The 13604-nt window shown below is 37.7% G+C and overlaps 1 protein-coding gene and 1 non-coding gene across 2 annotated transcripts; both read right to left on the bottom strand.

Annotated features, from left to right (window-relative positions):
• Nucleotides 1-1967: 1967 nt before the first annotated feature.
• LOC131327774 (protein NLP7-like) lies at nt 1968-13533 on the bottom strand. Its single transcript, XM_058360907.1, has 5 exons — nt 13356-13533; nt 8063-8619; nt 4517-4564; nt 3175-4405; nt 1968-3021 (listed from the first exon to the last, which is right to left on the bottom strand). The coding sequence occupies exons 1-5, from the start codon at nt 13531-13533 to the stop codon at nt 2528-2530; spliced, it is 2508 nt and encodes an 835-aa protein (XP_058216890.1). The 3' UTR covers nt 1968-2527.
• Nucleotides 6817-6919, bottom strand: LOC131328155 (small nucleolar RNA snoR100). The gene has a single exon (XR_009200433.1). It is a non-coding gene; the product is annotated as a small nucleolar RNA snoR100 (small nucleolar RNA).
• Nucleotides 13534-13604: the final 71 nt, after the last annotated feature.

Raw genomic sequence — 13604 nt, 5'->3', positions numbered from 1 at the left:
TACTAGCGAGAGGCCTGCGGACAAGGCCCACTGATATGGCACTTGCCCGGTAGAATAAAAATGAACATGGCATTGGCTTGCTAGAGTAAAAATGGCATTCGACATTGTACTTTAGTATTCTTTAGACGACGGTTCTACGAAAGTGAGCAGTACATTCTTGCATTATTTTCAGTCCAAAATGGAGTTAGAGGCAAATAAAAAGGGATGGCAGTAGTAAGTACTCATACATACACATACATATGGTTTTGGGGTCGAGTGAAGCTTGGATTGAAAGCGGGGTCAAGAATGAAGAAATAACGAGGAAAAAGCAGTTCCTTGGAGATTATAGTTTTTTCGTTTCCATCCAAAAACGGTGCCTTATGCATCACTAGGAAGTTTTTCGCGCACAAGGCGCGCAATCTAGGCTCGCTTAAGTATGGTGGCAGCCCTTTCCATTTCCTTAATGGAATGCAATTGTTGATAGAGTTCCCCATGCACCAATCCATATGCAAAAATGCCCTCAAAAAAAAAAAACAAAATTGTAGTTTGTATCTAGTAGAGATAAGTTGCCAACCATCCCATTCCCACTACAGTTTTTAGAACTATCATGACTGCTTTCTTTTGTGTGGGAATTCCTTTCTAAGATAACCAAAAAAGGAAAACAATCGTTGACTGAAAAGCCATCATTTTCTCTCTGAATCGCAGTTTCCTAGTTTGTTAGCGTTGCCATGTCTTTTGCATTATTGCACACATCAAGTTCTTCATTTGAATCAGAGTCATTGCGGAAGTCCTGCCATTAAGATTTTGAATACCTTGTCTCATCTTTAGCTTGGTTTTTTTTGCAACTGGGGATGGTGCTGTGCAGTGGTGCGCGCAACACCGTATTGCGCACCTTCGAGCCGTCGGATCGTGTATCCGACGGCTTGGAGCTCATCTCGGTAATGGATGGCTTTTGATCATTGGTTGCCGAGAAGAGATCTGAGCTGTCGGATGCATGATCCAACGGCTCGGAAGTGCACAGTACGGTGCTGTGCACCTCACTGCACAGTACTAACCCGAAGTCTTTTTTTTGAAGCTAGCTTCCATGTCAAACAAAATCTTGAGGTTTTCCCCTTGCTGCTTCAATTCCCTTAACATGTGGTTTTGCAAGAGCGCAATAGCCCGTCAAAATCTTCCCAAAAAGCACACATTCTCTTGCGCGTGCCGTTTTTTAAAATCGTTTGTAGTTAAATTACGAAACTAAATATTTTTTACCTTCTATATTAGCCACATAGCAAGTCAATTTATTTTTACCTTAATTACTGACATAGCGAGTCAATTTATTTAATAAAATTAAAATTGGTATTTGTTTTTCTATGCCTGTGCCGTGCTCATCCCACTTCCGTGCCGTGCTCAGCCCACTTTTGTGCCGTGCCCAACTCACTTCCGTGTCATGCCCGTGCTTGGCTAAAACAGTGTTGTGCCACACTTAAACGTGACGTGCCCGTGCCGTGCCATGCCAACCCGGTCCGTTTGACACCTCTATATATATCTACAAAAAGTAGAATCCTAGAGCATCAAATTAGAAACACTGGGATATATTGAGGAACACAAACCTAATAGGGAAACGGAGTGTCGATTTGTTGACATATTCAGCTCAAAGTGATCAGAACGTGATTTTAAGGGTCCCCGTGAGAAATCAGCAAAAAAAATGACCGGGAAGGGCTTCATCCGAGCAATTTTCATTGAACGGTTCAAAAAAAACTGCTCGGATGACGCCCTTCCCGGTCATTTTTTTTGCTGATTTCTCGCGGGGACCCTTAAAATTACATTATGCACACATTGAATGGTTCGGATTTTCAAAATTTGATCGGAAAATGAAAGTCCCTCATTTTAACAAAATGAGGGATCCCTCACTTGAAAATTCCTCCATATATATATATATATATATATATATATATATATATATATATATATTTGTGAACTGAAGAGCTTTTATTGATCAAACAAACTACAAAGAAAGTCAGAAAATGGTCTGACATGGATTTACATACTCAAAACAAACTTGTAAGGAAAACCAGACAAGAAATGCAAACAAAAATCCAAGGTTCAAGGGCCAAAAACTCTCTTATGAATCCTCCAGGTAGCAGCAGCAACAGCTAGATTCTGAGGAGAAGCCTTAACCCTTCTCCAGGAGCTAAGGCAGGCACGAATGTCCCCAATAATCAGGTTTTGTAAAGCAGTAGCATCCCTTGACAGATTTTGAAAGACTCTGCCATTTCTCTCTCTCCAAATCCAAAAAACTGTAGCAGCTAGAGACAGCTTAAAGGTCTCGCAGAGATCTTTAATTTGGTGTCAAGAAATTTAAAAAATTATGCACGAAAGTACCTTACATTTTGGTTCAAAAATTACACGTAAAAACATGGTGGACCACCATTTAACAACGGAGAGAGTATTAATCTTCTCAAATGAAATGCCAATCTAGAGGAACCCCCAACTTCTCCACATCGAATGCCAATCTTTAGGTCCACGGTCCCCTCAAATCTCACAAAACAAGCAAAAAAAATGCTTAATTAGCAGTATTCAAGCTGGTGATGAGTGGGGTAATTGGCTGTTTTGGCTCAAGTTCTACCACAAGCGAAGTGTTGCCTAGAGATCTAGAAGTGTGTATACAATCTTGCAAGTCCTCATCGCAAGCTATTAAAATCAACTCATCTTCCTCATCTTTATACTTGACATAGTAAGTTCTAGCCTTTAGGTTCAGCCTCTTAGCCACTTCTTGCTGCAACTCTACTAATGTAGACGACAAAGACAGTCGAAACTTTATCATATTATTGTCATATTTTGCCCTAATTGTCACCATATCTACATCTTCGAATGCGGGCTTTACGTGAGCAACACTAGCTGAAGCTTGATTTAAAGGCAAATTAGAATTTAGTTGTGGAGTTTGTCCCTGGTCCTCAATAGGCAAGGGCCGAAAGGAATGGACTTTCTTTATGTTGCGAGGTGGCCACCGATGGATACCGTAACCCCTACAAACACGCTTCAATGTAGATATGCTAACTGCAAAATGAACAATTCTGATAAGATAGAAATCTTCTGCTCTACACTGCCAAATGGCCAATAATTTCTATATGAAAAGAGACCATCTAGCTAAAAGTTACTATCAAGACAAAGAGAAAACTCGGATTTTAAATTTTGAGGGTGTACTCTTACCTTCGAGTTTTCTTGCAGCATTGTTACGGCTCATTTTCGAACATTTAAAGATATCCTCTAAAGAAACTTGAATTCTAACTCCAGTTTTGTTGTGTTCTCTTTCTTGCGTCTTTCTTTTGCCTTCTTCTGAACTAGTAACCACAATGCTGTTTTGTTTTGCAGTAATGACAACATTTTGTCCATTGTTTGAAGAATCCATTGACAGCTGATCAGATGAATCTAGTTGCAGCGTCACTTCTCCATTCTGCAAGGGTTCAAGACTAGGTAAAATGCAGTTTTGTTCGTCACCAACGACATTCATTCCACTGTGTATGCCATCCATTGATGGCTGATCAAGTTGACCTAGCTGCAACATCATCCCTCCATCCTTTAAGGGTTCTAGACTAGGAGAAAATCTAGTTGCTTGGATCAGTTGAACAGAAGGCCGATGAGATGAATCTAGTTGCGCCGTCACTTCTCCATTCTGCAAGTGTACAAGACTAGGCAAAATGCAGTTTTGTTCTTCACCAACGACATTTATTCCATTGTTTATGGCATCCATTGATGGCTGATCAAGTTGACCTACCTGCAACATCACTCCTCCATCCTTTAAGGGTTCAAGACTAGGAGAAAATCTAGTAGCTTGGATCAGTTGAACAGAATGAAGTTTCTGACCATTCTGAAAATCCATAACTTCAACAGATAATAAATCCCCAAATTCTTGGCCAGAAGCAAGCTTAAAAGTTTTAAACTTTTCCTCCATCGTTCTCAATATGAAGCCCAATGAGGTCCATGAGTTGTCAACGTATCTGTAGCTTGTGGGCAAAAAAAACTCTAGTACATAAATATCATTTGCAGTGTAACTGCTCTGCAAGCCTATTGCAAACCAACCATGGAATTTGCACTGACGTGCATAGGGTGCCAAAGGGTACACAGCTAAGCTGATTTGGGTTATGTCCGAGCAATATAACATGTTAGGAGATGAAAGTGCCCACCCTGTCACACGTCCATTTCTGAAGTGACTACATTTACTTACTTTTAAGAACTCAAGCTCGGCATATTTGCATGCATCATTTCTGTTCCCACGAAATTCTACACCCTTGGACATGAGTTGCCCTCGCACTAAACCATTGCAAGCAATGCAAGGGACCCATGTCATAGCCAAGGGTAGCTCATGAATTTTGCACACTGATCTCAACACCATCTTGAGTTCCCGGATGGCAGCTGTAAGTGCTTTATTTTCATCCCTGCACTGTTTTGAGGGTATTGTCACATTATGATACTTTTCCGAATGTATCACTTACAGTAATTATACAAGGAAGAAAAATCCAGATTTAACATTGCATCATGGTTTGCCACTCACTTGCATTTCATAGTGCTTATATCCATTAGAACATTGCAGACCAAACTCCTGCAAGTAATGGAAAGATGCAACTCAGGAATTTTGAGAATACGCACATATAGTATCTGAAAAAACATACTCAATACATCCAAGTAGGGTCAGAGCATAGCATAGTAGAGAAAATGTACGTCAATAGATGCGACAACGGTTTGTACAGCATACGCCTCACAGAAGTCCCAGCAAATAAGGAAATAATCTTGAGTTTTTTGTGAGTCAGCATTCAAAACATAATGGCATTTTCTTTGTAGGATCACAAGCTTTCGACGAGTAAGTGTTTAATACCTTAACTGAAATTCAAGAGAGACTCTTAGGTTCTTTACGTGTTGTTTAGCATTACAATAGTCCAGATTTCATTTCTGAGAGTTCACTCTCAACTACACTGGTGTTTCACAGGAATGAATGTCGAGTCAAAGAGAACTTGGCATAGGAACCCCTGATTGAAAAACTGTTGGGGTTCATGGGTCACACACAACATCACGGATATCAAAGAGTTACGCGGTTTGACCGGAATGCCTGCTCCATGAAAAAATACATTTATACAATATTTCGTATATCCATCAGAACCAATGGAGTTTACACCGAAAAGGCGAAAACTATCACTCTCACACTCTGGTTCACTCTTGTCCACTCTCTTAGCGCACCACAGGCATATACAAACACATATCTAGTAGTTTACAAGTAGAGAAAAAAAACAAAGCACCATAAATGGCTAGACAACGCGTGGGAGGTGGCACCGGCGTCGAACGGCACCAGATATGCAGTTGAAAGCTGTGGGTCCCTCTCAAGCTGTCTATCTCAAATGATCTCTATCATGGGGTAAAAATTCATCATTAACTCCTAATTCCTCTCATGATACTTTAACAACATAATTATTGACGGGCGAGTTGCCTTCCTGTTGCCAAGGAACAAAACTCCTCAAGGTCCAATGATGTCTTTTATTTGGAGAGATTTTTTTTTCTTTGCTGCATTCATGCAAAGACAACTCATTATCGCTCTAGATTGTTGCCGTTTAAATGCTTAGAATTCGCATTCGGTTGTTTATCCACTTCTCAACCAATTTTGCATTGCAGTTGTCCATTTGGCAAACTACTTCCTTGGGAAAGTAAAAACAAAGGTTTATGTCCATAGATGATACTATGGCCTATAATTAGATTAACGAGTGGGATTGTAGCCAAATCATTGACTTCAAAATGTCGTGTTTTGAAATTTTGCGATTCAATAAGCTGACCATGTAGCTTAAGGATACTCATATTGTCAAAATTACCACCGGTGTAAGAGGAGTCATCGCCATAAGAAATTGGTGGATACCAGTTTTTCTCGTGTCCACTGAAAGAGATGAAAATGGCAAAAAATGCCATAAAAGAATGACGAAAGTATAAACACTAACAGTTAAACTTGTATACACAATATATTTAAGAAAGCAAAGGCTATTAAAGGAGGTTTGATATCAATATTTAGTTAAACATATCCATGACAAATAATGTACAGCATGTTGGTCAGCAGTAGGTACCCTTATTTAGATAGGTTCTCTCAAGTTATTCAAAGAACTGGACGGATCCAGTTTTGACATTTTTTGGTCCATCCTTAGCTCTCTTTAATAATTGGAATCATTCATTTTGTTGAGAAGCTTAACCAAGCCAAAAGTTAACTTGATCGGATATCTGATCGATATGATTTAGAATACATTAATATTCAAACAAATAGATACATACATTGAATTGGAGCCCTTTTATTTGAAGATGAATATGCTTCGATCAGTTTGTGATCGATATACAAGCAAATTGATTTTTGGCTAGTTTGTAATTCTTCACTAGCTCTATACAATGAACTATTTAGATCATCAAAGTGAGAGCAGGATACACCCAAAAAATTGTCAAAACTGGACACGTTCAGTTTTTTTACCAATTGGAGAGGATCCTTCATATAGATGTCCCAAAATATTGGTACTCCTCTTTGAAAAGTGAAAAAAATGTTTCGCCTTTCATATCTAACTTTGATAAACTATTAGAAGTAATTAAAAGTGAAAATCATAGGGCAATATGGGATATCCAATTTAACCTTTGAAGGAGACATTTTAAAATGACAGTGCAATTTTCCCTAAAAGGTTGAATTCCCAACGGGACCACAACAACAACAGAACCCACATAGTCCCCAATCATTGGGGGTATGGGCGGGGAAGGATTGAAGACAGACCTAACCTTTGGCAATATGCACAAAGTGGCTGCTCTCAGAATACCACTGAAACAGTGGCCCCCTATACCTGTTTTGCTACTGAACCATGCCCTCAAAGCCAAATGGCATCCGAGAGGGCAGGCTTAGAGACTCAATTCAATTTTTGTGCATATTACCATGCTTCCTTCGTTTATAGTCTAGAGCATCGGTATGCTCAATCAATTCCCAACAACACCAACAGTATAATTAAAATTTGCCAACAATAAAGTAAAATAAAGAGGGAAAAAAGAAGAAGTGAGGGAGGAGTTGTTAAAATCCTACGATACAGGATATGTATCTTACGATGGCGTATCATATGATACATTTGCGTATCCGATTCGGTGCATATCCTACAATCAATTATTGAAAAAAAGTTATACCATATCATAAGAAGCGGAACTTCAAATGCGTTCTAAATCCTTTGATCTAATTGTGGCAACAATGAAACCATTTAGGGTGTGTTTGGTTGGATGGAATGAAATGTGAATAGGAATGGAATTAAGAACGGAATAGAATTGGCGGAATTGAGAATAGAATAATCATTCCCATTTTCATGTTTGGTTGTGCTTAGGAATAGTCATTCTCATCTCCAATGGAATAGTGTGGCAATAACAATTTTTGGAGTGGCAATAGCATTTTTTGGAGTGGCAATAGTAATTTTTGGTGTGGCAATAGTGAATGTTGGAGTGGCACAAGTAATTTTGGTGTACCAAAGAAATGGAATATCAATTCCTTAGTTTTTTGGATGGAATGACAATTCCTTTACTAAGGTGAATAGTGATTCCATTTGGAATCATCATTCCATTATTCAATGGTGAACCAAACATTGGAATAAGTAAGTCATTGGAATGACTATTCCATTCCAACATTGATTCCATCCAACCAAACATACACTTAAAGAAAACCAAAATTCAATCTATTAGAGCTCAAATACAAGAAAAAAATGTTTTTTAACATGTTTTGCATGAATAAGACGAGGACTCTTCTAGTTTTCTTCTCTTCCCTTGAACAAGTCACTCAAAAGCCTCAAAGTGATAGACTCCACTAGGGAGACTTGGAATCGCCGATAAAAAACAAAATAAAAGAAGACTTGGAATTGTTCATCTTAAAAACTTATTTTTTGTATAGAAAACAATTATTTTTCATATATACAACATATTTTTTTGATATGTATCTTGTTACGATTCATAAAGTGGAAAAAATGATGCACGATACATATCCCAGGTAGAAAACATGCACCAAGTAATGAATGTTTAAGTACCAAGAAATTAAAAAATGCTAGGATAATTGACGAACCTGAAAAATATCATCTAGGTGGTCCATGAAAGATATGTCAGAACCTGAATTTGCAACATATGTGGACACTAGCTCAAGTACCCCAACATAGGTTTGGCTGGAACGTTCAAATACTGGCAGAGCCCAAGATACGTTTATCTCGCAACGTAAAGCAAGGTCAAGTTGTGGATACTCTTTAAGAGAGTAATACTTCACACTTGGAGTAGACTCTGGGAACTTATGCAGGAACACACGGCCAAGAAGTCCAAGTTGTTCTTCTCCACTCTCTGCATCTGCGTAGAAGTAGTTATTATACTCCCTACACATCGTCATCCTATACTCACCAAGCAATTGTCTACTAATCTTGTAATATGTTGGACCAAGAGCAAAAGGTTGGTTCTGAGTTGTAAGCAAAGTCCGCCCCTCGGATGTTTTCGTGGCTGCCCAAAATTGAATCAGGGACAATTCAAGTAACCGTTCAAGGCTTGGGTGCAATATCATTTTTTGGAGAGCATGTCTGATATTGACTCTTACATTCAGACTCGCACAATCATAGGGAACAAAGTCCACCACATTACCTGTCAATGGAAATTGTGGTAATTGAGCCAATAAAAAAATAATAACACTACTAATATTTTGGTGACTATGTTTGAGTACCACATTTTGGGTATCATGTGGTGTGTCACCACTGTAGTGGTAGAATGTGCCTCATTTGTCGTTCTACCAATGCAATGGTGACAACTCATATGCAAGATTGGCCTTGATGTTTGGGTTGCCTAAGCCTGACCTCAAGCTTGGTTACCCATTTGCTATTAAGCGATAACAAATAATAAGATATAAAAGTCAAAAAAGAAGAAGAAACAAACAAGGTTACATTGTGCTTTTAGCTTGAATCACATCCAAAAATCGAAATCAAAATGTATATAGTGCTTTATGATTAGCACGATTCAATTCAAAGAAAACAACTTCTCCTCACATTTTTTGGAGCAATGTACGTGTGGTTAACTTTTCTCCTTACATTTTTGTTTGTGGTATTAGTTTTTGTTTTATTTACTTTTCCCTATTTTGTTTTTTAACTTTTTGTCATCATTTTTGAAATTAACTATGGATGCCAATGAAAGAAACAAGACAGATATGAAATGTGAACCAAAGATTAAAAAGGTCCAGATAGGATGGCATTAGGATAAAATAAAATTTGTTTTCTTTACTGACCCTTTTTTTTTTTTGGTCATATTTTTTTTACTTTTTACACTCTTCTTGTTGAGATAAATGATTAATCCAAAAAAAAAAACGGAGATCTAAAAAAAATCAAAAAAGACAGCAAATTTTTCTAGGAAGAATGTGAAACTTCTACATATTATTACATAACATATGCTTTTTTAATTAAAGTTGTTCACTTAAAATATTTAATAGAAAGATAAATGCAAAAAGTCAAAATATTAAGTTTTATGTTATGAAACACAATCTTAACTTTTGGTATCCATTTGAACTACCCCAATTAAGATCCATGCAAAAAGTACAAATATTTGAATGAAAAAAAGTATGCTAATAAAATTTGATCACGACCCGGGGATGCTGTAGTGCACCCCCGCCGCACTCAGGGGCAGACCGAGTAAGGGCACGTGGGGTCACGTGCCCCCACCCCACCTCACCTCACCCCATCCCTTCTTTTTTTTATTTATTTAAATATATAGTTTATTTTTTATGCAAAAATTAGTGGGGTTTTTTTTTTTTGGCAAAAATGAGTGGGAGAACGAGAAACCCACATAGAAAACTCGCTCAACGCTTGATTTACTTTGTCTTGCCGATCGCTTGTCTCTGTGGTCGTCACCCATCACCTCACCGTTTTCCTCACCAATCATCAATTAAATTTGGAGCTACATGGCAAAAGTAACATTTTATTAAAAGGACTTTTAATTTGGAGCAACATAATTTTGGACTTTTTATTCTTTTCTTTAATTTAAGGTTCGTAATATATATCTTCATTGTTTGGGAAAATTAGGCCTTCATTTTTTTACTTGGTTTTTACCCAATAAATGAAATTTACAATTCAATTTTCCATAGTTTGTACCTTTGGGCTTAATTTCGATTTTTGCTTAAGGTTATTAGTATAGTGTGCCCCCACGTGAGGCAAATCCTGGGTCTGCCACTGCCCGCACTACACGTGTAGTGCGGCCAATCCGATCCAAATAAAATCTAAGCCTCAACATTAAAAGAGTTAAAGCCTAGCCCCAATATTAAAAGAGTTAAAGCCTTAGGCAATAGCACGAGTTTTAAAAAAAGTAAAGTGAGTTACTAGCTATGGGTATTGAATAGGGATGAGCATGGTCCGAATTGATTCGCCAAAGCCCGAGATGGGCCTTTTCGGAGGCCGTCTCCTGCCGCTCGTTTTGAAAAATTGAAGAGTCGCCACCCAGGTTTTTGTAAAATGGTTTGCTACCCGAGAAAACCTGGAATTTGAAAATGAAATTTGAATTTGAAACTAAACCAGAGATTGGGTTCGGGAGCTAGGTTACGAGAGGGGAAGGTTTTGTTTAGAAAAACACCCCGCTCGCCCGATAAAATCGGTCTTTACTAATATTTGTGGGATTTTGAAATTCATTTTATTGCTTAACTCTTAATGCTACATAAACAAGTTATATAAACAATTTTAATTGCAATATAAACATTTAACAGGCATGTTTTTAAACAAAACAATTAAATAACTCATGCTAATAACAGGTAGCTATATAGACATGCTTGTACAGATAATAACTAAGAGAAAGGAATGTCAACATTGTAATTACAGAAAGTAACGTTCTGTCCCACCTAAACTCAACCGTACGGTGGACACTTGTACTGTACGGTACATATTTCGTGGTCAATTTGGCATACAAGACAACTACAACATGTGAACAGTTTTTTTAACAAATATAAATGCTAATAAGCATGCTTTAATTTATCACATAACAACAAATAAGGACTTTATTCCACAGGATATACCACTGTACGGCAGATTTATGAACCGTACGGTACATGCATTTTGTGGCCAGCAGCTTGAAGTGGACTAACAGGGCACTTAGAGACCTAAATTGGCATGTAAGCTTATGTATTAAGTAAAAGGTACTTATGTCAAAACATGCTACATAACTGATATAATTTCATGAATCTAAGCATGGCATATATTGTTTAAAACACAACATGAAACAGCATGGTATCTTATATCAGATTACAAAGAGAAGAAGAAAGTAGCAACCAAGACACTGTTCCCTGAAAACCTTCTACCGTACGGTGGACATATGTACCGTACGGTGGAGTTAAAATGGGATTCAAACTTTTATTTCTTCGCAGGGATTGAACGATTTAGGCCCAGGAGTGGTATTAAGAACCAACCTGAACCTGTTGGTTCCCCTCAGAGTATAAGGACAAAAGTTATACCTTTTTGGAATGAATCTTCTTTGAAAAATTGTAGTGATTGCAAGAGCCTTCGGTGTGAATTTGGACTGGCGTTGGTGTTTTGGAAATGAAAGGAAACAAGTAGGGAATCTTCAGAACATTTTTTAGTGTGCTATCATCTTTTTTAGTGCAATTTTCAAAACATATTTTCGTGTCCTTCAGAAAAGCCCTAGGGTATTTATAGAGGAATTTTTCAAGGGATTTAGCTTGGTCTTCAAGCACCCACCAGCCTGCTGCAGGCCTACGCCGGCCATGGAGGGCTATGGGCCGGGCCATGATGGCTTGAGATGCCTTGGCTGATAAATCTGAAAAGGTGGTGCAAGTTACGATGTACCGTACGGTGGACATATCTACTGTACGATAGAGTTATTTCTACCGTGCGGTGGAAATTACTACCGCCCTAACTATATGGCGGTTAGGAAGACGTAGCTGTACCGTACGGTGGAGTGTGTGTCGTACGGTGGAGTTGATTTTTGAAGGATTCATTCCAAAACGGTATTAGTTTAATATAAAACCCTTTTATCACCATCGGGGACTTAAAAGATATCGAAGCATCCAAATTGGGGTGTCTACAATAGTAAATCAAGAACCAAACCAATACTTACGGATTATGAATTTAGAGAACCAAACCATCCCACAAAAGGCATAGAACCAAACCAAACCAATCCAAACCATTAAAGTACGGTTCGGTTTCGGTTTTAAACCACGGTTTGTTTTGAATTAAGCTATCATTTTCAAAAAATATTTAAAGTACTTAAAGTTACGAAGATAAATTAAAAGAAAACTTATATTAAAATCAATTTCATTCAAATTATCAAAACAAACTAACATCAACCAACTAATTCAAAGTGGAATACCATAATTGCCTTAAGTCTTGGTAGTGAACGAATTATAGGAATAGAATTTAAAGAAATTTAGGAATTGGGCAGTGTAAGTTAACTGATCTGGTGATCCTATGTGCTTTTTGTGTATAATAAATTAATAATTATAGAAAATTAAGAATGGGTTGTGATATATAGAAGTTTAATCTAAATTATCTTGGCAAAGAAGGAAAACTAAATATTGCGGTGAATTTAATAGAATCAATAATTGGAAAAGTAGTTGACTAAGGCTCTCATATTTATTTGGTGAATCATAGTTAAATCCCGTTATAATGTATATATATGTATATACGGTTCGGATCGGTTTGGAACCATAACCATGAACGTGAATTCACAAACTAAACTATATAACGCGGTTTCTAATCTTTTTAAATCATGACCAAATCATACTACTAAAAACCCGAACCAAATCTTTCGGTTTGAATTGGTTTGGACTGGATTCGCGGTTTGACGGATTTTTTGCTCACCCCTAAATTATTGAATCCTTGACCTTGGGTAAGGAGTAGAAGCCTTTTCATTGGGCCAGGAAGCCATATAGTTGTAATGTTGAAATTTATATTTAGAGTTTTTTTTTTTTTTATGTTTTTATCCCTCAAGGCGCAAACTATCACCATTTTTTCTATTTCGTCCTTAAACTATCCTAATCTCATCTATTGAGTCTAAAGAATGAGATTTGGACTCATTAAAGAACTAATTAGACTCAATGGGTGGTTTTGATAGTTTAAGAATGAAGTAGAAAAATGGGTAATAGTTTGAGGGATAAAAACATTAAAAAAGAAAAAAAACTCTTATATTTATTATAAATGTTTATTTCGAACTTTTTTTTGTGGTTGTCCTAGCCCGGGGTTGCCCAGGCCCACGGACTTGCTGGCTTATCCCTGAGCCGGCCCTGCTCATATGGTACTCAAAATGTGTTCTCAGATATGAGACATGATCACCATAACATTGCTCTAAAAAATAAAGACTTTAAGAGAGAGAAAGAGATAGAGGTCACTTGCCGGAAGATAGAGGACGATCGGGATGGTCATCCTGTCGGCTCCAGAAAACCCATCCACTGACTTGGGTCCAGGAACGCCAAACCTCCAGGCGCAACCATTTGAGTTCACTCTCCATGTACGCTATGAAATTGGGAGGGAAATAATCTTCTTCTTCATGCTCGAAGCGGTACTCCTCCATCTTCAATTTTTTTCCCAGAGGAATCGGCGAACCCCAAAAGGAGAAAAAGAGGTTTTTTTTCAACAGTCACC

The sequence above is a fragment of the Rhododendron vialii genome, chromosome 5a (assembly GCF_030253575.1).
Source record: "Rhododendron vialii isolate Sample 1 chromosome 5a, ASM3025357v1".
In the NCBI taxonomy this organism is placed as follows: domain Eukaryota; kingdom Viridiplantae; phylum Streptophyta; class Magnoliopsida; order Ericales; family Ericaceae; genus Rhododendron; species Rhododendron vialii.
This window is presented reverse-complemented; position numbering and strand designations above follow the sequence as displayed.